The following is a 25790-nucleotide window of genomic DNA, read 5'->3' as shown; positions in this document are numbered from 1 at the left end:
AAATTCCCTGAGGTAGGAGAAAAACCCCTACCCTGTAATCCCTCAACCTAGCACATCTCCCCTGAACACTCCACAAAGCATTTCACATCTTTGTGCCTCAGAATTGGGGCACAGTAACAGAAATGTTGAATTACTTTGCACAGGCTGAAAATGAACTTAAATGATTTTGGAACTCTGTGCCTCTATTCATAAAGTCCTTCAAAAGCAGATGATTTAGTTTGATGTACTTTATCGCCTCAGCTTTGTCAGAAAATTGCACAACTTGGCCATTCATATTACATAAACAGCTCCACTTCTTTGAACTTGGCTCAAAAATCAGACAGCAACATCCAACTGACTTCAGCCTTAAGCATTACAAACAATAACGCCAAATACAAATAAGAATATCTTAATCAGTGACATAAATTGATTGACAGCCATCTCCTAGTTTCACATTTAAATTTTAAAAAAAAGAGCAAAACCTTCCAGTAATTTAGCATCCACCAGTTCACTGACTGTAATGTGCCATTTTTATCCACACAAGTGGACTTTTCTTTTGAAGAGAGTAATTAGTTCACAGAGTCATCAATATTTTCTCATTTTAAATTGAAACTAGCTACACTTGGATGTCCAACATGCCTTTCTGTTTATATATTCACAGAGCTGCAGCTCTTGGGAATCTAAAATACAAGTAGAAATGCTGGAAATATTCCACAGGCCAGGGAGCATCTGTAGACGAAGAAACTGAGTCCACATTTCCCGTCTATGATCTGCAAGAGATCTCACAAAGAGTCATGTTTCTCTCTGCACAGATGTCGCCAGATGCCTTAGCATATCCTACTTCTATTACAGCAACAATAACCCCTTTTATTTCCCCAGACTTCCACGAAACAAAAATCAGACTTTTTGTGAACTCATTCCCTTTCAGCAGGGAAGCCAGCAACGACTGCCTGATCTCTGGTTTGGCACAGCACTTGACACAAATATAACAAGAGTCGTTAAAGCATGAAGAAAACAACTTGCAAAAAAAAAAAAAAGAAAATGGAAAAACAATTCAAAGCAATAAACTGAACTTAAAAAGCAAAATTTAAAAATGACCACTAAAATATGCCAAGCAGCAGCGTTAACTAACAAAGACCTTTTCTGCTTTTCCCACGCAAGAAGCTGGACTGGAGGCAGACTAGGCCCCAAATGCCTAGTCACTGAATAGGAAAGCAGGGAGGGCACCAGAATTGAGCCGAGGCATTCAGTTTAACTAACACCGCCCTCATGTTGAGCTCCAATGGCATGCACACTGCCAGCTCTGGAGGGATTCACTTGGAAGTGCGGGAATCAGAAGCAGGCTGCCTCCTCTCGTAGTTGGAAACTAATTGCAAGCCAGAACCATTTCTGGGCCCTGCACAAGGCACTGGTGACTGGGAAACTCTCTGATTTGAACTGTAACATTGAACAACATGCTGTGAGACATACATGACTGGCCTGACAACATGTTATTTTTTGTCTTAGGGCTGGGAAACATCTCCTTTCTTACCTACTCCAGTATATTATTATTATTATTATTATTTACACATAAATGCCAACATTATTATTATGAAGTTACAATAAAAATAAAACCTTCCATTTCAGGAAACAAACCAAGTCTTTATAAATAACTTTTTAAAAGTGAAGCATTTGAAATTCAAACCATTTTTCTCCTTTTCAGCGGTTTCAAACGCATCAATTATTTTCAATTTTTCTCCAACAAATTGGGCTAAAATGGGGTCTTGCAGTTTTCACGGGTCAGGACAGGGGTGCGTCAATAGCCATGACCTACTGGCACACATGCAGATCGAGAAAGAGGAGGCTGTGCCATTTTTACCTGCCCCAGCGTCTGCAACATTGCAGTGTTGGCTGAAGGCAGTTACAGCACAGCATTCTCTTCATCTGAGCTCCTGCAGACACAGCAGAGGCACAGGCCATCCAGCAGATGGTACATTGGCACTGGTGGAGCAATCTCCCCAGGAGGTGACCCAATTCCTAGAGCTCAGTCCAATCAAACACAATGGCTTTCAATGTGGACACAGCATTTGTGCTGCTGGGAAAAGGAGAAGCAGCAAATTGAGCTGCAAGCCCTAGGCTTGTCAAAAAAGCTACACAGCTTGCAAGCATTACCCTTGGGATGTGAGGCAGCCACTGCAGAGAGAGGTATGCTATTGCCATACCCAGCACGCCCTGAAGAGACAGGCGCCAGAGATTAGGACTGTCTGGACCACCCTCTCTCATGGCACCTTCCCACAACTCATCTTGCCCCAGTTTAGGCTGGGAAACTGGACAGAAATCACCATGAGTCCAGGCTTTGCTGCAGGGGACCCCATAAAGGTACTGGCATCACCCAGGTCACCTTGCCACCTGAAAGGAACCTGCCATTCCCAGACAGAGCCTCACTCACCTCCTCAACAAAATAACCAGCCCTGCCACGCCATTGGAATCTGCAGTGCCCCTTCAGCAAGCCCCACCTCTCCCAGTTTCACTGATGCTTACCTCACGCACTAGGCAGTTGTGAGAGTTCAAATCCCGATGGATAATGTTCATGGAATGCAGATAGGACTGAAAATAGAGATAACAGGAACAGAGTGAAGCGCTTTAAAATATTATGATTTCTCCTTCAGTTCAGTCAGTAACAAGGAGGTTGTAGCACAATGGAAATGCTATTGGGCAAGTAATCTATAAATCCAGAAACCCAGGCTAATGTTCTGAGGATATAGGCTCAAATCTCATGATGTCAAATGGTGACATTGGAATTCAGTAAATACCTGGAACTGAAAACAAAGTTAGCCTATTGACGATCATGTAACCATTGTTATTTGTAGTAAAAACCACATGGTTGTCTAATGTCCTTTCAGGAAGGAAATCTGCCATCCTTACCTTGTCTGGGATACATGTAATTCTAGACACACAGCAATGGAGATGACTCTCAAATGCCCTCCAATGGCCAAAGAAGCCATTCATTTGTATCACACTGCTACAAAGTCTAAACAGAGGAATGAAACAGGATGGCTCACTGGCAATGACCTAGGCACCAGAAACCAATGACGAAAACAGCCCTGTCGACCCTGTAAACTCCTCCTTTTTGATCTGGGGCTTGGACCAAAATTGGGAAAGCAGCGGCTTTTGCCATATCACTCTACTCTGACTGATCTGGGGTCATCGAAATTACTACCTAGCAGCACTTGCAAAGGAATAACCAGCTCACTGAAGCTCAGTTTGGTTTCTGAAAGAACCACTCTTCAACTCCACACCTCATTACAGCCTTGGTTCAAACAGACAAAAGAACTGAACTCCAGAGCAGAGGTAAAAACGGCAGCTTGTGACATCATTTTGACTGAGTGTGGCATCAAGGAGCCCAAGCAAAACTGAAGTCAATGGGGCAAAGTCTCCACTAGTTGGAGTCATACCTGGAACACAGGAAGATGGTTTTGGTTGTTGCAGGTCAGTCACCTCAGCTCCAGGACATCTCTGTCCTAGACCGGTCCATCGGCAGCTATTTCAATTAATTTCAATCCATTGTGAAAATCAGAAGTGGAGATGTTTGTTGACGGTTGCAGCTCCAGCAATACTCAAGAAGCCCGACACCATCCACGACAAGCAGCCTGCTTGACTGGCACTCCATCTATGACCCTCAACATTCAGTCTGTATACCACTGACACTGCGACAGCAGTGTCAACCATTTACAAGATGCATTGCAGTAAGTCACCAAGGTTCCCTCAACTACCTCAGTAGGGAAGAATAGCTGATATACACGAGCACTCCCATCTGCAAATTCCCCTCCAAGCTACACACCACCCTGACCTGGACCCATAATCACTATTCCCTCACTGTTTCCGGGTCCAATCCAATGACACTGAGTGTCTGCTGACCAACGCATGGACCATTTAGAGCAAGCAGCTCATCGCCACTTTCTGAAAGGCAATTAGGAGTCTACAATAAGTGCTGGCCCTGTCAAGAACATCCACCTTTCCTCAAACAGATTAAAAAAGAACTGCAGCCCACAGACAGACCTATTGAAGGGATCAGCAGGGTGGACAGCTGTGAGTCCTGAAGGCCCGGCCCCACAGGAAAACTGACAGCACAGACAAGCTATCCACAAAGATACAGCCAGCAAATCTCACAGCCATCAAGCCTGCTGTTACAGTTCACTGACAGTAATCTTTTGGTGAAATTTTTTAAATAAACTGAGACATGGGCAAGGGACAAGGAACTCGTCCACTAGACTGGATGGTTACACAGATGGAGTCACAATTTTGATTCTAAAAATCAAGAATAGAATGGATTTGGCTACAAAGATCAACAGCGCCAATCACACGTGTTCTGTCTCAAACTTTGATAGCAACAAATGACTGAACTAGAATCTGTACAGTTACAGAGCCCACAACAGTATAATGATATTGAATTGGAGGCGGGGCCACGTTAGATGAAAGCTCTAACGTGCTACAGTTATCAGGTTCCCTTCAAATGGTTATTTAACTGTACCCTTTTGTGCTACTAACTGGAATTCAGAGCCCTGTGTACAGTTCTGTTCCATCTCCCACTACAGCCAGAAGCTTACCATCCCTTCAGCAATGTCCCTAGCAAAGCTCACACGATGGTTCCATGGCAATGGACGGTCCTGTTGAAGGGAAAGAGAGATCCAGTTGGTTAATTTTATATCTTTCAACGTGTCATCAGTAGAAAGCAGTTCCCATAGAAGAACAGCTTTTTCCTCCAACTGCAGTTACTTCAGTCAGTCAGACCACAGCAAAAAAAGTGTAAGCACGAGGAGCAGAGTTAGAAGTGTTAAAGTTAGATGTATGACGGAAAGAAAAAAAATAAAAGAGGAATGTGTTAACTATAAGGTAATAAATTTACTGAGCGAGCTAACATTGAAGAACGTTGAGAAGGATCCAATGTGTTTATGGAAACAAGGTGCTGAGCAACATGAAGGAAACAGTGAATAGGGCTGATATGTGGAAGAGTAACAGATTTTGTGGGCCAAGTCATTTATTCCTGCTCCTATCATTCATATATACTGCAGTGTTAGCAACAGTAGAAATTGACATGCAATGCATCCATTTTTCAGTTGTAAAACGAGCACCAAACATATGACAGCCTGCACCCAACCTACACAAGCATTAGTCCCATTGCTAAATTTGTAGGCCCTAGGCATGCAGGGGAAAAACATGCATTAAACCCCCCCCGCATATGGACATAATGGGGCATACAACTGTACAGTACTCCTTTTAAAAAGGCCCTCCTTCACAGGCACATCTGTGATACGGTCTTTAAATTAGTCAGGCAACATGTGCAGGAGAAAATTTAATAATCATCCTACATTACAGACAGTGCTGCCCCTCTATGATAGCATTGGCAATAATATTAAACTGCCTCTGCCTGGCCAGTGAATGACCTTTCTAAAGTACACGGCATTCTCTGTGACAAGCACCATTGTAAACCACTTGGCAAATGGTTCAGTGAACCCTGCGCTGGGAGACAGTTCCTCATTGTACTGTAGTTCTACTCTGCAGGAATCTTGCATATCCTCTTAACAAAGACTGTGGTTGCTCTGTCATCACTTACTAAATCTTTGATGATGCTCCTCAGTGTTCCTCCTTTGATGTACTCTGTAATGAAGTTCAGCCTCTTATCTTTATAAAGGACACCAATGAACCTCAGAACATTCGGATGGTCAAGACAGCGCATCACCTTAACCTAATTACAGAAATAAAAGGCAAGCTTTAGGTGATGACCCACACAACAGCCAAGTATAACATAGCACACTTTCTATTTTCATTCAATTTCACACACTTGACTCACTCATCTCATGCCCTATTAGAGTGATACTCAATCGTTTTACAAGCTCTCCCAATTAGTTCTCAGACCTGTGCTTAAACAACAAATAAAGTGTATTTAGTTTATAACATGCTCTCAAAACATGATATAAAGGGCTTTCCCCAATAAAACATTTATTGGCCAAATCTATTTCTGTGCAACTTCGTCACGCAGCCTAGGAAGAGCTCAGTGGATGCTGATATAGCTGAACATCGCCAATATGTTGGCGCGGTCCAAACACTAAAGCTGCCAGAAGCCTGGAGGGGAGGAAATTGCAAATAGGCACCACACCCTCGCAAAACATCCCTTTCCTTACAGCAGTAGGGGATGATTCTAACTGGACACCAACTCCAACCTCAATAGGAGGCAAAAAGATTATTGGGCCTCAGTTTTATAAACAGCTGTTTTGGAAGACTCCCAAAGTACTGCAGACACTCAGGGCCACCATTATCTTGCTCCTTAGATTTTAACATTCCAAGAAGGACCAAACACAGTGACATTACCAACAACAATGATACCTCATTTTGAAAATGCTTTCTTGTGCTAATTCATTTTGTTGCTTTAAACATCAGAATAGACACCAGGGCTTGAAGGAATCATATTCCATGATTCCATGCTGTATAATTTACCAGAGGGCACAGTATTCCAGTATGATAGCTTGTGGTTGATATTCACTATAAAATCTCATTTTATATACTGTATGCATATAAAATATTACACAATCCAGCAGGTGTATAACAGTGGTTCACTGAAAATTCACTCATATAATCCTAGCTGATGGTATTATTGGACAAGTCATATTCCAGAATGAAATTTAGCTTGATAAATCATACGATTGATTAAGTTAACATGGTGATTAACTACAAATACACATTTCACACATGGCTGCAAATATTTATTAACAACCAAAGTTTATTACATAAATGAAATAAAAAGAGCTTTCCAAATCTATATAGTTAGAATGATTGTACAGTTAAACTAATTTTCCCTATCACTGTTACAGAGACTCATATCTAGAGGAAACAAAACCTAATCTTAGATAACAAGGTGTAGAGCTGGATGAACACAGCAGGCCAAGCAGCATCATAGGAGCAGGAAAGCTGACGTTTCGGGCCTAGACCCTTCATCAGAAATGGGGGAGGGGAAGGGGGTTCTGAAATAAATAGGGAGAGAGGGGGAGGCAGATAGAAGATGGATAGAGGAGAAGATAGGTGGAGAGGAGACAAACAGGTCAAAGAGGCGGGGATGGAGCCCGTAAAAGGTGAGTGTAGGTGGGGAGGTAGGGAGGAGATAGGTCAGTCCAGGGAGAACAGACAGGTCGAGGGGGCGGGATGAGGTTAGTAGGTAGGAGAAGGAGGTGGGGCTTGAGGTGGGACGAGGGGATAGGTGGGAGGAAGGACATGTTAGGGAGGCGGGGATGAGCTGGGCTGATTAGGCCAACAGTATATTAGCATACATATTAGTATTCCTATTCATGCTACTGGACATGATAGAGCATTGATTATGGATGTGTTACATTAGACCACAGGCACAGAAATGAAAGTCTTATTGACCAACCTCTTTCAGGAAAGTCCTTTGGGTTTCTTCATCAAAGCGAATCAGTTCCTTCATTGCCATGACCTCTCCTGTCTCTCTATGTGTCACCTGATCAAAAGGAAAAATAAAGTACATGTGAAAAGCAAGGTGGAAACTACAACATCGAGTCCCTCCAAACCACAAAACAATTCCAATTGTAGATTCAAGGCTCAAAGCATGAACATATAAAATAGACAGGAATACTGTTCACAAACAACACTTTGAACTAAAGATCCACTGGATCTCCCTTTGATAATTATCTAGTTTTGCCCTCAAAAAACTATAGCAGGTTTGTCAAATACGATTTCCCTTCCATAAATTTATGTTGGTTTTGTCTAATTCCATTCATATTTTCTATGTGCCCCGTTGTCATATCCTTTAGAACAGACTCTAGTATTTTCCCCATTACTAATGTTTGGCTAATTAGTCTAAATTCCCTAGTTTTCACACTCCCTCTCTTTTTTTTTCCTAAATAATGGGGTTACATTTGCACCCTGTACCCTGCTGGAACCTAGAGAATTTGCGAAGGTGACGTTGAATACCCTAAAGTGCTTTAAATCAATGAAGCACTTTTGAAGAGAAGTCATTGTTGGAAATGTGGTATTCAACTGGTGTGCACGAAGTCAGTAGAAGCAGCAAGGCAGTAGAAACAAGGGATAGGTTATTTGGCCCTGAGAGGTTGCTTTGTCATTGAACGAGATATGGCAGTCCTGTGCCTAATTATATAACTGCCTTGACCTATATCCTCATGATTAATAATAAAATATCAATCTCAGATTTAAAACAACTGATCTAGCATCATTTGTTTGTGAAACAGGTTTCCAAATATAAGTTTGTTTAGCCTTCCACTGCCCACCCCCACCCCTCCTTGAGTTACACTCCAGAAACGTTTTGACTGTAACTTTCAGACTTTAACCCCATTCCAAAACTTTCCAACCATCAGAAATATTTCACAATCAATCCCTGCTTGTTCTCTTTAATATCTTGAAGGCTTCAATGAAGTCACCACTTAAAAATCTAAATTCCAGGAAATAAAATCCTACTTGAAGTAGTCTCTTCATATAACTAAACACTTGGAGTCTAAGTATCATTCTGGTAAATCTAAACAAACACGCTCTCTCTTTTCCACTGCACCCCCCTCCTCCCCAAACACACACTCAAAGACTATTCTACCCTTCGTAATGCGTGGTGCACAGAGCTGCTCTCAGTGCTTCAAGTGTGGTTGAAAAAAGGCGTCTGTACAGCAGAAACAAATTAGCTCTACACCCCCTTGTATTCCAGTCCTCCAGCTATAACAATTAGCATTCTATTAGTCTTGTCAATTTCATTATGAACCTTCTCAGAAGTCAAAATAAATGGGTCAATTTCAAACTGAACGTTGGTAAATTTCTGAGCAGGGTGCCAAAGGGATCAGTTTTGGTGGTACAACTATATATAATCTGTATCAATTACTTCAATGAAGGGACCGAGCGTAATATAGACAAACGTACTGAGGATAAAAAGACAGGTAGGAAAGCAGCTTGTGATAAAGACACAGAGTCTGCAAAGTGGTAAAGACAGGTTAAGGGAATGGGCTAAAATTTAGCAGGTGGAGCATGTTGTCAGAAAACATGATGTTTCTGGGTTTGCTAGGAAGACTAGAAAAGCAGAATATCATTAAGAATGCAGAGGGCCTATGGAATGCTGCAATACAGGGATTGGACTGTCCTCATTTCAGAGCCAAGATACTAGCTTGGAGGTGCACCAAGCAAATGGAACTTGGGCTTGATTGAAAGTAAGACAGAGAACGCAAAAGTGAGGAAGTTTTGCTACAATTATGCAGGGCACCACTGATACTACACCTAGAGTACTTGTGCAGTTCTGGTCTCCAGAAGGGAAATATTTATGTTGGGACCAGTTGAGAGAACTTGGTTGATACCTGGGATGAAAGCTGTTGTCTTATGAAACAAAGGTTGATTTGGATGGGCTATACTCATTGGAGTTTAGAAGAGCGAGAAGGGTGACTGTTTTGGAACGTACAGGATTCTGGAGGGGTGTTGGCAAGGTCGAAGGTAAATGCTTAGAGGATGGTTCCCTCCAGGGCAATCTTACATAAAGCACAGTTTCAAAATAAGGCAGCTCCCACTTAAGACAGAGCGGAGAGGAATTTCTCCTCTTTAAGGGTTGTTAATCTTTAGCATTCTCAGTGACTGAGTAGTGAAGGAGTAATCAAAAATGTTCAAGGTTGATGATAGCTTTTCGATCAACAAGGGAGCCAAGTGTTGAAGGAGGCAAGACAGCAACATGTGATTAGATCATGCATCATCTTACTGAATAGCAGAGCAAGTTCAAAGTCAAATTGCCTACTCCTACTTCTGCTTCTGCTTTTTATATTCTTACAGTAAAGGATATTTTGATGATTTATTTACAAAGATTTTAAAGTCGTCAGATTCTGTTTATAGCTTCACACTATTGAGAAAAGGCTCAGTTCTATCCTTTTGGAAGAAATAATTTGTCACAATTGTAAGCATTAACTTAATTTTTGTAACGTTCAACTTCTCTTTACTGCTTACAGTGCTGCCACATGCCAGTTAAACGGATGTCATTTTCAATCCCAAAGTAATTAATTGAATACTGTGAAAATCTAAAGTCCAGATGTTTAGTGAACGTCACTGGTCACATCCAACTATTTAAAATATCTTCCCAATTTCCTAACCAAGTTAATAGATTTCCTTCAATTCCATGAGCTTAACATTTGGCTTCGAGTTTCTTGAGAGGCACTTTTTTAGAATGCCTCATGGAAATCCATATCAATTACATCCATAATCATTCCCCTGTTGCCTCCTGGAGTCATTTAAAGACAAATATCATATTTGTCAAGCACAATTGTGGTTTGTATAAAGTATACCTTAATAGCCTGTCCAAAATAGCCTTTTCCCAGCACTTCACCATGGATCAGGTCAGAAGGGCGGAAGATACGATGCATTTTTGAGGCAATCCGCAGAGACTCTGAGCGGCCCAAATCTTTCTTTTGAGAGGCAGGTGATCCAGTGCTTGGCGACTTGTCAATACTGCAGCTTCTCCTGGAAATGAATGAAGACCAACAGTCACACTAACTGATACCGACAATGGTCTAATCAACCAAATTCAATGAACTCCATGTTTTATTAGATTAAGTGACTAATTATTGAACAAACGGAAGACTTCAACCAGGAGTAGTAAGTAACACAATTACCACGGAGGTACAAATACCTGATGCTCACGTCATTTCTGCTACATATCTTTGCTTCAACCAAGTGTCATTGCAGGCCAGATAAAACAGTGACTTGGTAAGAAACATTTTAAGATGAATTTGGGCTTGAATGAGCAGAGAAAAAAAAGACGATCACATTGTTCTATCCAACCTCTAAACAATTAAAAGAAAACAGCAAATAGAGGTTACCGAAATATTTCGCAGTTAAAGTTCTGCTGAGTGCATTTTAAGATTATATATAGCACCCAACAAGAAAAACCACAGCTCTGGACTTAGTTTTAGGGAATTAAACTGGGCAGCTGGCAGGGGCAACAGCATTTTGGTTGCAGCAATTCGGTTAGGTTTAATGTAGTAACAGAAAGGGACCAAGATAAACCAGATAGTCATTTCTGCAGTTGAGATGAGAGCTGCACATAGGGACCCTGAGGAGTCCAAGAGAATAACCCCAGAATTTAAAGATTCCACTATTCTACTCCCAACACCCAGAACCCTCTGAAAGTGACGAATAATATCTCTGAAGGAGAATAGAAATCAATTCAATACACAGGAGCCACAAAGAAATGCATTTGGGAAAAATCAGAGGCAATAAAAAAGTGCAAATCCACAGATCCCTAATGGTGGTTGGACAGGTCCAACGTGGTAAAGAAAGCATTTAGCATAAATTTTATGCTTCCACTAATAAAAGGCTATCGCAAGTTTATTATGCTGTACCTATACTAAACACCTCACAGCCGAACACTACGCACAGTTCTGATCACTAAATTATGGGAAGGATGTGACTATATGTGAAAGGGTCGAAAAGAGATTTATAGGTCTTGCCAGGAATGTAGAATTTTAACTGAGAAAAGATTGGACAAGCTGGGGTTGTTTGCTTTGCAACAGAGGAGGCATTTAATTAGGGCCCTTAAAAATGATAAGGGACTCAAAAGCAGTGATATTAGACCCAGGAGAGCATGGATTTAAAAGTAATTGGTAGAAGGATTAGAAAGGATTCGAGGAGAATTATTTTTTGTGACTGTGATGGGAGTCAGGAACTCGCTGCCTGACAAAAACAGGTAGCAGAGGCAGAAACCCCAAAGTGCCAGAATTTACAGGACACCAGACTAAGAGCTGGGAAATGGGATTAGTCTGGACAGCTGTTTCTATGCTGTCGCTTTCTTATTTTCTATGTATTTCTCCGTTCCTTTGCAGAGATTTCCACTGGATTTTTAATACCCAAACTACTAGAGCTGGAGACTCCTACAGCATCTCATACAAAAATAAATATTCCTGAATTCCCTTCTATGGAAGACTGCACTTTTCTCCCAATAAAGTCAATAATACCCAGCATCATGTCAGAGAGGTTTTAAAATTATTTGTAATTTTTTTCTTAAAATAGAAAGTGTTTTGATTACACATGATCAACTCTACTTAGTAGAACTGAGAAAGCAACGGGAAATTCGCAGGTTCCTGTTCTCAGCTGATGTTCAGCTCCTTTCAGTTCCCTCAACAGTAAAGGGTGGTAGTAGTGCCAAATCAACACAGCTTCTCAGAATGAAGGAAAACAGCTTCAGTCAGGTCTTGTGCCGATTCCACTCTAAACCAACCATGAAAGAGAAGAAGAATGGCCTTATGATAGTGAACACATCATTTTAATTCCCCCAATCTTCTGGAGGTATCCATTTTCTGCTTGATGCTTCCTCACTGCCAAGCTTGAGATTTAATTGAATGAGGGACTGAATGGGTCAATATAACAGGGAAGGGAGAATTCTTAAACATGTATGCCTCTTTCAGTGAGCCAGCAGGAACATGATGGGCCAAAATCATCTCGTTCTGTACTATGTTTTGCTGCGTTTTTAAAAGATCAGATTATAGGATGGTGTATGTTAAGAAACAGCAGATCAAGTGGACATTCAGTACAAACTATAAAGCGTCCTTACATGATGGGGCGTTTTTTGACCGTGCTACCTTCTCCATTAGGGGCACTTAATTTCCGTGGGCTGTAAATATCAGACATCGGGCTGATGGTCTCTGCTTGGTCCTCCAGCAACATGTCGTGGGGATCATGTTCAATGGTTAACTGGAGCAAGCGACTGGTTTCTTGAATCAGGAGGTCAATCTGCACAAGTCAAACGTCACACAATCCAAATATATTAAACCTTTCACAGGATGGAGATATGGTCAAGGAAAAACGTCAGGACCATTTTATATCAGATCACCTTGCCCTCCAGTTGTATTTGCTAGTATTACTCCTCTTGCTGCTGTACATGCAGTTGTTCGCTCCACACATGACATTTTCTGTTTTCTACTATCCTGCTCTCCCAACCATGTAGGATTGCCTTAGCCCATTTTATCCAGGTGATCCCTCCTAAACGCCCCCCCCTCCCATTCTATGCCACCACTTACAGCTTCTTCCTATTTCACTGCACCTGCACATGGTTGTTGTGACCCATTTCCTCCTTCCAACAGAGATACACCCCCTCTCTTCAACTTCATTACTTCCAGTTTACTTCTGCCTAAATGGTTGGCATCTCATCTGAATCAGTACAGAGCTCACATTGTCCATTCTCTCCACCATACGCAGTTGGCATTTCCCAGTGGCAACTTTAGGGGCCAAGATATGGTTCTGCCTTTCAAACCCACTCTCCCCACCAAAGTCCAGGAGTTCCTTTCTCGTTCTCAGTAATTTATGCATCAGGTGATGCAGTAACCTGACTATACCTTCACATCGACAGACAGGGTATTTAGACTCAAACAAATTATAATGCATCAATACCTCAGTAATTATCAATCCTCCATTAAAGCCACAACACACAAGCAAAGCTCATATTTCTTAGACTCTGCAGTATTTAAAATGGCATAAGAACACAAGCATAAATTAGCAAAAGATTTGTTCCTCCCCGCCAAAAATAACTGACACTCCTACACATAAAAAGCCATTATCCTAAACATGAGTTTCACGGACTGGTGAGTCATAACTAATGTGTTTCCATTACATATGCTCAAAGCTGGAACATTTTAACAAGGCACTTACTACCTTTTAGTACATCTCCAATTTAAATTCAACAACTAACAAGCTTCATTACATTGACATCCACTACATGTTTCCCCATATAGTAGCTCCTGGGCTTATCCACACTTAAACAAAATAATCTACATTCATTTGCAAGGAATTCATTACCTCTGCGATATTCCTAGCTTCCAGTTAGCTGAATATTTCTTTGTTAATCAGATTTAAAACTGTCCTCTGTGTTTTGCATCTGCATCCTCCTCCACAGCCCCCAATACCAGTCAGACTAAAAGCACAGCCAATGGTAAAAGCCCTGCTGGCATTGGAGATGGGCTCCCTCAAATTTTTAAGGCAGAGGTAGGTAGATTGACTCCCTTGTCAGTTTAAAATTGAGGGTACGCAGGAACGTGGAGTTGAAGCCGTAAGCAGTTCAGTTATGATCTTGTTGAATGATGGGACAAGTTCTAAGGTTTCAAAAGGGCCTGCTATATTCACAATGAAATCCCCAGTCAATAGGTGCTCTAGTTCTCCCGGTTACTCCCTAACTACCAACGCTTGCTTTCCAAACTGCTTGCTGCTCCTCCGATCTCAGGCAGTTTCTCTCCCATGTTTGCTATTGATTGACTCAGCATAAGCAATGGAGAAGCAGTCTATAATCGGAAGAGGAGCTCTTCACCAATTATGACCATTCTACTTACAGGGGACAGCTGGCCTCCCCACCACCATCACCACTGTTTATATTTTAATTCAATCAAGGGATGAGGGCGTCACTAGCAAGGCCAGCATTTATTGTCCATCCCTATTTGCCCAGAGGGCAATTCAGAGTCAACCACACTGCTGAGGGTTTGAAATCAAACGTAGGCCAGACCAGGCAAGTACAGTAGTTTCCTTCACATTAGTGAACCGGATGGGTTTTTCCAACAATCAATGGATTCATGGTCATCATTTGAATCTTAATTCCAGATGTTTTTTCAAAAACTGAATTCAAATTCCACCACCTGCCATGGCAGGATTTGAACCCAGGATCACAGAACATTACCTGGGTCTCTGGATTAATGGTCTACTGATAATACCACTAGGCCATCACCTTATCCCGAAGCTGGTTCTCCTAGCCTTCCATATACATACGTCCTTTCTCTTAGTTAACTTTGGACAGTTATATTAAGAGACTCAGTCATTCAGTCTGATACACGCATATTAAAATATTACAGATCAAAGGTACAGTCATTTGATTCACAGCTTACCTCATCCAGAGGCACATTCCTGATTGGCGTTCCGTTGATTTCCAGGATCCTGTCACCAACGTGAATGGAGTTTTTCACATCTGGACTGATGCAACCAGCATCAACTCTGCAAGAAAAACGGTATCGTAGTAATGAGGTCCTTGTAGGAGGGAGCTACAAAACCCGCAACTATAATCCACTGGTACCTGAAACCCCTCTACAATTGCTTATACTGATGGCTCATGAAGTCTACCCAATTATTCTCAGAACGGGCCAGCCACATCTTCAAAAACATATTCCAATCAACTAATAATTATACCAACTAGCCTGTGTACAAAAGATCAATGACACACATTATATAGTCACAAGAGATAAACCAATGTTGCATAATATTGGGAAATACATCATCCAAAGGCTGTTAATTCTTCAGAAGAAAAAGGGAACCAAGAGACAAGTGACCACAGTCATCAGGAGTCTTAAGATGACTGCATTAATCATAACATTATTCTCTTAAAAGCAGGAAACTCCTATTTTCTGACATTCAACGCAAACAACTCAAATCATAGCAACTCAACATAAACCATTTTGTGAAAAGGAAATTAACCCAGGTAAATTAGACAATTAAATAAGAAATTCACTGTGCTGATAGATTCCAATACCAAGTTAACTCAGTGGATCAGACATTTCCTCAGCATTCCCAGCTATTAAATATAGTTAGTGACCAACATTCCTGTTAAGGTGCACAGCTGCAAGACACATATGTCTCCTCCTATGTATTGAACTACTCTGTGTACAGCTGTGAAAAATATTCACGGGAACACACAAAAAAAACATTTGGCAGCCAGTGCACAATAAAATTAGGGAACACACTACAGATTTGTGGCAGCACAGCAGACCATTTGACCCGTCATACTCTGTGTTGGCTGTCTAAAAGGAGCAATTTACCATATGCCATTCTGCTGTCTTCTCCCAACAACACCATGTTTTTCCTCGTTGTATAATAGTCCAATTCCCTCATGGATGCCTCAATTAGACCTGGCTCCATCGGTCTCCTTGGTAGCAAATTCCAGACCTTAACCATTCAGTGTGAAACGCTACCACTGTCTCCTTGCTTCTTTTGCTAATTACCTTAAATCTATGCTCTCTTGTTCTCCATCAATGGAAACAGATTTAGAACTAGCTACTCACACTCACACACACAATTTAACACCTCTACCAAATCTTTCAACCATCTTCCCCTGCCCTCACCTAAGCAGGGAAAACCTTCCTAACGTCTCCATTCTGTACACCTGAAGTAATTCTCCCATCTGCTTCCAATAAAACACTGGCATTTTCTACTCCCTAATCTCGCATATTCCCCCCCACCGCCATATGAATTAAGCCCCTCCCACCAACTTCACTCATTATATAGTTGGCATCTACCATTCTGTTTCATTAATGATGGTTGGTATTTGTTAGTACCTGCAGTAAGACTTCCATTGGCCATCCCAGCTGTTGTGAAGAAGGTAATCGAGGGACTTTAAGGAGTTAAGTTTGCAGGTTTTGTTGAGTGTATTGATCATTACAAAGAACTGGTCATTTCCATTGAGCTGCAGAACAGTTACAGCACATAGAGACCAATCAGCCCATCGTATCTCTGCCTCTGAATAAACTGGCCGCTCACTCCAATCCCACTTTCCAGCACCTGGCCCATAGCTTTCAGCACTTGATGGGCAGATCCAGGTTCCTTCTAAATGAGGAATGATTTTTGCCTCAACCACCAAACTGGGGAGTAAATTCCACACTCCTATCACCTTCTGAGTGGAAAGGACATTTCCTCATGTCCCCTCCAACCCTTCTACCAATCACTTTGAATCTATGCTCCCTGATAACTGACTTCTCCATCAGGGGAAACACATGTTCCCTGTCCACTTCAATCAAGCCCTCATCTTGGCCTATCTAATCTTTCCCTATAGCTACAATTTTAGAGCACTGAAAACATCCATGTGAATCTCCTCTCTAATCCTCCTTTAACGTGGTGACCAGAACTGGACACAAAACCCCAACGATGAACTAACCCAGTATCTTATACATTTCCCACATTACAACCTGGCTTTTATATTCAAAACCATTGAAGGAAAGCATCCCAAAGGCCTTAATTAACATGTTATCCAACCATTCTGTCAGACTCAGGGACCTCTGGTTTTGTGCTCCTTTTCACACTTCATCTAATCTTCCCTATCATAGAATCCCTACAGGGTGGAAGCAGTCCATTCTACCCATCAAGTCCACACCAACCCGCTGAACAGCATCTCACCCCTTACCCTGTCCCTGTAACCCTGCATTCTCCATGGCTAATCCACCAAACCTACACAGCATGGCCAATCCACCTAACCTGCATATCTTTGGGCTGTGGGAGGAAACCGGAGCACCCGGAGGAAACCCACACAGACATGGAGAGAATGTGCAAACTCCACATTTACAGTCACCCAAGGGTGGAATTGAACCCAGGACCCTAACGCTGTGAGGCAGCAGTGTTAACCACTGAGCCATGGTGCCACTCCTACACTCACCTGTTTATTGCGTATTGCCTTTATTCCCCTTTCCTACCTCCATCGATCTACTCATGTAATTAAAAAGCTCTGATATCAGCTTACCTATGAAGCATCACTGAAAGATTATTTTCTGGTATCAATTTGCTATTCCCTTAATGAATAGTCTGGGACTCCGTTCCCAATGCTTCCGATGAAGAGTTCCAAAGACTCAATAGCCAGAGAGGAAAAAAGTTCCATATCTCTTGTAAAAGTGCGACCCCCTACTTTTTAAATCAGTGACCCCCTAGTTCTAGATTCTCCCAAAGGAGGAAACATTCTTTCAACATCTGTTGTGTCAAAACCCCTCAGAATCTTCTACATGTCAATCTTACTCTTCTAAACTCCAGCAAATAACAGCCTAGCCTGTCCAACTTTTCTTCATTAAAAAGCAGCCCCCCTTTCCTGGTATTTATCTGGTAAACCTTCCCTGAACTGCCTCCAATATGTTTCTATCCTTCCTTAAATAAATGTGACCAACATTTTGCGCAGTACTCCAGATGCAGTCTCAATAGTGTCCTGTCCAACTGAAGCATAACCTCCCTAATTTTAGATTCAATTATTCCCCTCATAATAAACAATAACATTATTTTAGTTTTCCTAATTACTTACTGTATCTGTAGACTAACCTTCTGTCATTCATGTGAATGAGTGGCAATTTTTTTTTTTAAAATAAAGGGTGGTTTGCGTGTGGAATGAACTTCCTGAAGACATGGTTAATGTAGGCACAATTGTAACATTTAAAAGAAATTTGGATATGTACATAAAAAGGAAAGGTTTGAAGGGATATGGGCCAGGATAGGTGGGTGGGACTAGTTTAGTTTGGGATTATGTTCGGCATGGACTGGTTGGACCAAAGGGTTTCTGTGCTGTATGACTCTATGTACTAGGGCTCCCAGATTACATTGCATCTCAGAGCTCTAAAATCTCTTACCATTTAGATAATATGCTTCTCTTACGTTCCATTTGAAAGATCTTTGTCCATTACCTTAACCTATTTCTATCCCTCTATAGCCTCATGTCCTCTTCACAACTTTCTTTCCTATGAATCTTCAGTAAATTTAACAAACATATCTTCCATCCCTTCAGAGTCATTTATTTCTTTAATTTCTACAATAACCGTTTGTTGCAGCACCTTATCAAACGCCTTGTGGAAATCCAAGTACATCCACAATACGCATTCTTCCTCAAAGAACTCCAAATAAATTGGTTAAACATGATTTCCCCTTCACAAACAGAACTGAATCTGCCCGATTACCTTGAGCATTTCGAAATGCCCTGCTATAACAACTTTAATTATAGTTACCAACATTTTCCCTATGACAGAGGAGTCAGCTGGCCTGTTGTTTCCTGCTCTCCCACTCTGTCCCTTTTTGACTGGTTACATTTGCTATTTCCATTCTAAGTGCAACCTTCCCCACATCTAGAGAATTTTGGAAAATTTAAATCAACACAACAAATATCTCAATCGCCACTTCTTCTAAAAGACCCCAGGTGAAGTCCATCGACACGTAAGGATCTGTTGGTCTGCAACTCCAACAATTTGCTCAGTATCACTTCCCTGGTGATAATTTTCTTCTGTTCTTCCTTCCCCTCCGTCTGATTTACAGCCAGTTCTGGGCTGTTCCTTGTAACCTCTATAGAGAGAGGACCGATGCAAAATACCCGTTCAATTCACTGTCCTTTCCTCATTTTACAAGGAGCTCCTCTTCTCCTTGCGTCCACCCACCCCAGGAGCATCCACATCCAGAAGACCACTAGCTGCCATTTCTGCTGTCACCAGACACATTTCCCTCTTCTCCCTTGTCGACCTTCTGCAGGGACTGTTTCCTCCAGGACACCCTGATCCACTCCTCCTCCACTCCCAACACCTCTCCCCTGCAGCCCTAAGGCATCTTCCCTGCAACCACAGAAGGTGTAACACCTGTCCCTTTACTTCCTCCTGCACCCTCCAAGACACCAGATGCACCTTCCAGGTGAAGCAGCACTTTACCTGCACTCCACACAATCTAGTCTACTGTATTCGCTGCTCACAATTTGGCCTCCTCTCCACTGGGGAGCCTAGTGTAGACTGCGACTGCAAAAAACACCGAGCTTCCAGTTGCCTGCCACCTCAACACACCACCCTATTCCCTGGCCAACACCTGTATCTCAGGCTTGCTGTAGTGCTCCAGTGAAGCTTAGCGCAAACTGGAAGAACAGCATCTCATTTTGTATTTGGGAACTCTGCAGCCTTCTGGACTCAATATCCAGCTCAACAGTTTTAGGACTTGAGCACCTTCCCCCATGTCATTCCCCTACTCCCACACACCAGGCCTTGTCATCACATGGGGCTGCTATCACACACAACCCACTGTTGGTTACTAATGGTCCCCGTTACCAGCTAATCATTCTCCCAGGCTGACCTTTACCCACTCCTTTGTCTGTCCAACTGTCGTTCTCTGTCTTCGGGCTCTATCTCCACCTATCATTCACTCCTACCCCCACCCTACCTTCTACATAAATACCAACCTATTCCCAGCGATCATCAGCTCTGAAAGGGTCACTGGACCAAAAATGTTAACTCTTTTCTCTCCATAGATGCTGCCAGACCTGGGTCTAGGCCCGAAACATCAGCCTTCCTGCTCCTATGATGCTGCTTGGCCTGCTGTGTTCATCCAGCTATGCACCTTATTGTCTCGGATTCTCCAGCATCTGCAGTTCCTACTATCACATCCCCAGTTCTTTCAGTTTTTCCTTATTTTCCATCATTAGTTTCCCAGACTCACTCCCTTTCCTTCATTCACTCACGGAACATGGGCGTTGCTTGCTGGGCAGCATTTTATTGCCTGTCCCTAGTTGCCCTTGAGAAGCTGGTGAGCTGCCAACACGATAGGACCAACATTCGTTGGTCACTTCGTTAACACTTTCCTTTTTTTAAAATCTACAGAAACATTGGCTATTTTTATATTTCTCATGACTTCTCATTCGCTATTGAATTTTCCCCTCCTTGTTAATCTTTTAGACAATTTTCGGTGTTTTCTATAATGTAAGTTCTGACCTGACCAGAGACAGGATTTAGTCAGCAGCTAATTTAAAGAAAATTCCAACAACTAATTGCATAATAGTCTCAAGATGTAGCTGGGTCACTTTGCCATGAGGAATACTGAACAATGATTTTCGGCATTAATGCTAGCTTGTATCAAAATGCTTGCCAGCTGCGATTAAGAGCACAGACCTCCCACGACCAATCCCTATGGGAAATCTATAAGCTCAGCAAGCCATTAAAACAAAAGGATACACAAGTATTAGGATGCACGAAACAAACAGTACAATTCGATAATTAACCCTTCGAAACCAGGTCTTTTGCATATTGAAAAACAAACAACACGCAAGGTTGGTGCAGAATATTTCTGCCACCACCTCCAGGAATTCTGATGACTGTTCTCACCCTTTACACCATCTAGGGTACGTATGAAATCTCATCGCTGTAACAATTCCCACAGTAGCCCAACAAAGACCACAGCCACACTTGGCCTCATCCTGAACCAGCTGCATTGCTGGTGGTTGTCTAGTGTCCACATATCTGACATTATTCAAAACAAACACTTGAATATGTTCTCAACTTGTTAATAAAAATTAATGGCATTCTATTCCAGAAAAACTTGATATAATCTGAAGTTGCTGTTAAATCCTGTCAAACAGCTCAGAAGGCTGCTACTTTGAACTCTCGTAGTGACTCCACTGTCTGCTAAGTATGTAATACTACTCAGATCTGGTAGGGCTAGCATTCACTTCACAAATGCAGATTTCCACAGTGAAATGTGACAGCTGGAGTCTCGGTCCTAGTGGACGAAGCCACTACGAGCCATACGTTCCAGCAGCTAATCAGTTTCAAGACAGGCTCTCTCCAAGTCAGTCAATGATAAAGCAACATCTGGAGCCCAACAACACATCAGGAACTGCATGATGGTAATACAACTACATTCAACATCTCTTGCTCAGCACTGCTCAGATCTGTCAAGGTCCAGTGATGGACCACGGTCTAGATGCATGGCATTACTGAGAAAGAATGGCATTGAGCTCAATAGTGAAGCCCTGCACGAACAAATAGACTCCCACAGAATCATAGAATCCCTGCAGTGTGGAAGCAGGCTATTGAGCTTATCAAATTCACACCAACCCTCTGAAAAGCATTCCACCTAGATCAAACACACTACCCTATCCAACTAACCCTGCATTTCTTGTGGCTAATCCACCTAGCCTGAAGCTCTGGACACTATAGGCAATTTCCCACGGCCAATTTACCTAACCGGCACATTTTTGGATTGTGGCAGGAAACCGGAGCACCCACAGGAAACCCACGCAGACACAGGGAGAATGTCTATGTGGAGTTTCACAGTTGCCCAAGGCTGGAGTCAAACCTAGGTCCCTGGCGCTGAGAGGCAGCAGTGCTAAATACTGAGCCACCATGTCACCCATTCATTGCCTGACCCAACATTCGTCAGTATCCACTGGTCCCGAGGTACACAGTTAAAGTGCTGCAGGGACGACACCCCGATGTAAAACCAGCTTCTTGCAGCAAGGAAACAAGCTGCAGCCTAATGACCCACTACCGCTAACAGCTGACCGCAGAATGGCTGTGAACCATCAAGGTGCATCTCACCCATCATGAGGCAGTGACAAATGCCCTTGCCCATTATATCATAATCATCTTCACTTACTCTTTGACCCGTACGGTGTGCACATGCTCCGAAGAGGAACTTCTGGGACTGCAGGACTGATCGATGGACACAGAGAAGCCTCGCTTTCCCTCCGTGGAGGCTGGGATTGAAACCAAAGTCACAGTATGTGGGATCTGAGGGCAGGGAGAGTCTGGGAGGATTTGTTCAATTACAGGCGTAACTACCGTCTGGTAATAGCAGCAACCACTGCAGGAGAGACAAACAACAAGGTGGAATGTAAAACTGTAATCTTAGATGGTTACCAAACTGAGAGAAAAGATTACTAGTAGTGTCTGAGACACAGCCAATATAACTGCAAACTAAACTATTCCATCGTCAGTACCTGATCTATGCTAGGATACTAATCTTGTTGGAAAGAGAGGAAGGGAAATTAAAACAAAAATTAGCATTACTACTACATACTGCTTATCAATGATCTCAGCTCCCTGGCCAGACAGTACAGAGAAGGAGTGGATCAGAACAGCTATGATGCCTTCTTAGGTCGATTAGTAAGAGGGCAGGATGAAGAAAATTGGTACATCTCCAGCTATTTGTTTAAAACCAAAGAGTTTGCTAATGATGGCCCAAGTACCACATACTGTCCCACAGTTGTTTCTCACACCAAACAAAATAACCAGTCCAACCATAACAGGGCTTCCCAAACTGGGGATCATGATACCACATGGGATTGCAAGCTGAAGTTTTAGGGTCTTTGGCCCCGGCACAGCAATGGCTTCAGTGAAGCTCCAACCAATTTCTAACAATTATGCTTCCTCACGAACAGGCCCGGCCCGGCCCAGCTCGCATACTTCTCGCTGAGAAGTCCCAACAATTTTCAAACCTCAAAACTCAGTCGCAGTGAGGAAAGTACAAGTTTCAGAAGCACAGATTTAGAAGAATGGTCAGGACTACAGAATAAGAACTCTAACATTGATGGACTGAAGGCCTGGAACAAATTACATACACAGAGGTATGACTTATCCAATGTGTACAGGCACCACACAGTGTCACATTTCAGTCTACCAGGGAAGTGTTCAATACTGTAGCAATTATTTAAGTTGGACAGCCGAGTGTTAACACTGTACAAGGGGCCATCCTCCAATACGGAAAACCAGGGACTGTTTTGACTGTTTCTTTGGCATCTAACCGAATACCGCTCTATTACAGTCAAACAAATAAATGGAACCATTTTACAATCAAACTCAGAAGAATTAACCCCCATCATCAGCTTATCACATAATAACAAACATAACGGACAGAGTTTCAGGTCAAAAGTGTCTGATCCCCAAACTCTATACTTACCAGTAGAGTTTGGAGCGTTCTACCAATGCATAGGTGTCTCCATCTCCAATAAATACACCACACTTCAGGCACACAAAGCATTCGGGGTGGTACTTGTGTTCTCCAGCGACCTGGAAGATAAGCCAGCAAAGATAGACAGTGCAAACAGACACATCCAGTAGTCACATAGCACGGTTGAGGGTGATGAGAGCTGTTCAGGCTGTGACACAGATGTTGCTGGTGAGGCAGGAGTTGCGCATCTTCCTGTCACAGCTGCCAATAATAAACTCGTTGCAGGCGCTGGGTTTATTCTACCAATCCCAAAGGCCCACAACCTCAACGACTGTGTTTTTAAAATTTTCCGCTCATACCCCACCCCAGAATTACACACAGTTCTTTACCAGCTCCTCAAACCTAACCTACTTTGGCATCTTCCCTTTATTAAATTTGGCTCCTTGGTCCAGTGTTCTTGGGATTCAACTTACTAATCATTTTTAAAAAGGACTTCACATAATCCCTTCACCCCAAGCTCACTCATCTCGAGCAGGCAATTACCAGCTTCCAACTTTTCATCTCACTACCACTGTTTTAAAGCCAAGTTGATAATTTCACTGGCCATCTCAGAACCATTTCCACGTTGCACTGTACTGTCTGAGGACTAGAAATGCACAGTTCAAGGCCAGTATCTTTAGGCAGTATCACTTGCTGAGTTTTACATTCTGCCCCCAATTATACATTCAAAGATCCAGTTTATTTCTTGTGACTTGGGAGGTTGCTACAGGTCCTAAGGATTAGTTGCGAGGTTGTAGGTACTTTCTCCATAATGAATACACTAGGCACTCCTTGCCCCCACCCCAAGTTAATAATCTCATTTCAGTCCAGCTTCAAAACCTTACAGCAGCATTCAATCATGTTCTGGTGAATAACTCCCAAGATGGCTGCACAAATTCCATTAAATCTGTCAACGTACAAACCTCAAATTCACACGAGATGGCCTTATTTTTGGAAGTCTGGAGACTGATTAGTAAGGCTGCTGGAGGAAGGATCAACTCTGTTAACTGGTGGAGGCTTCCAATTTCCGGTGAACACATGTGGCATTAGTTGGTATTGCTTGCTCTCAGTGTAAACACTTACCATGATCAGCCCTTTGGTGATACGCTCACAGCAGCCATGGCACAGCTCCCCAAATCTGGCCCAGTAATCCTTCTTACAGTACAGCCGGCCTTCCTTCTCATAATACCAGTGAGAGAGCGAGATGTTACACTCACAGCATCTGTACAGGCGGAAAAACAAAACACAAGAAGTACAATCACATGGTCATTATAGCCCAGAGGAAAGCTTCTCCCTTCTCCTCTCCACATCTCTGCAAATTCCTCCTCTTCGCATTTTTAAGAATGGAATATGTTTCGAAAACGCAAAGAAACCTTAAGCAGAGGAGGACACTGCTGCAGATGGGACGGGCATAAACAAAACCCAAGACACGAGCAGTAGCAGACAGGGATAGTAGGAACTGCCGATGCTGGAGAATCTGAGATAACAAGGTGTAGAGCTGGATGAACACAGCAGGCCAAGCAGCATCATAGGAGCAGGAAGGCTGACATTTCGGGCCTAGACCCTAGCTGACAGCCAGGTTACCAGGCAGAGCTCTTGCACTCCTACCCTCCAACTTGTGAGCCACCTACTCCCAGGCTATCGGACCTGTCGAGCTGCAGACCCACTCTCATGAAGCATGCACTGAACAGCAGTTCAGTTAAATCCACACTGCGATGCTTGGTGGAGGCACTCAACCACCTTTTGGGCTTTGCCAAGTGATGCCCACATCACATGGTTGGGGGGTGGGGGGGTGTTGGGGGAAAGGGAAAGAGGCAAGAGCCACAGCTGTTGTCAACAGATCAAAAGATCTCAGGCACCAAGTAACGAAATAGAGAACTGACGTTAGTACCCATCGCTGTGCATCTCTCCAAAGCTACAAATCCGGCCAGACATTCTAGCATACACTGCAATCCAAGTCAGAGTGATGACATCAGGGAAGTTACTGATGTGAAAGGAATGCATTTGCAAACAACATTGTTCCATGGGAAATGGGAGGGTAGACAAGCCCCAGAAGCAGTTAACAGCTAATTATTAAACTGGGAACAGTCGACGACAGAACGATGTGGAAGTCTGAACTGGACACTCAAGTCTGATTATCCAGAATTTTCAGACTGAAATCAGATGCCAAGCTTGGTTTTATTTTGAAAAAAAACCATTTTCCAAGTTTACTTCGAGTTTCATGACTTTGGACACAGTAATTATGAAGCCAAGTAAAGTCTGGGACGAAGTTTTATTGTTAGCACACAGACAGCAAATCCTCATTTAACCTTGCCCCTCTTGTCTGCCAGCACAGTTGCTAC

The 25790-nt window shown here is 42.6% G+C and overlaps 1 protein-coding gene across 2 annotated transcripts in view; it reads right to left on the bottom strand.

Annotated features, from left to right (window-relative positions):
* Positions 1-25790, bottom strand: part of limk1a (LIM domain kinase 1a) — a 53027-nt gene that overhangs the window by 12049 nt on the left and 15188 nt on the right. For both annotated transcript variants that reach the window (XM_048612669.1, XM_048612668.1), the window contains exons 3-12: positions 24532-24670; positions 23419-23528; positions 22117-22323; positions 14865-14970; positions 12551-12729; positions 10287-10461; positions 7382-7468; positions 5573-5704; positions 4566-4625; positions 2500-2565 (exon numbers count right to left, since the gene is read on the bottom strand). In XM_048612669.1, coding sequence (XP_048468626.1) covers positions 2500-2565; positions 4566-4625; positions 5573-5704; positions 7382-7468; positions 10287-10461; positions 12551-12729; positions 14865-14970; positions 22117-22323; positions 23419-23528; positions 24532-24670 — 1261 coding nt within the window. The remainder of the gene's footprint in view (positions 1-2499; positions 2566-4565; positions 4626-5572; positions 5705-7381; positions 7469-10286; positions 10462-12550; positions 12730-14864; positions 14971-22116; positions 22324-23418; positions 23529-24531; positions 24671-25790) is intronic.

The sequence above is a fragment of the Rhincodon typus genome, chromosome 26, assembly GCF_021869965.1.
Source record: "Rhincodon typus isolate 14 chromosome 26, sRhiTyp1.1, whole genome shotgun sequence".
NCBI lineage: Eukaryota > Metazoa > Chordata > Chondrichthyes > Orectolobiformes > Rhincodontidae > Rhincodon > Rhincodon typus.
The sequence above is the reverse complement of the archived record's forward strand: the minus strand, read 5'-3'. Positions and strand labels throughout refer to the sequence as shown.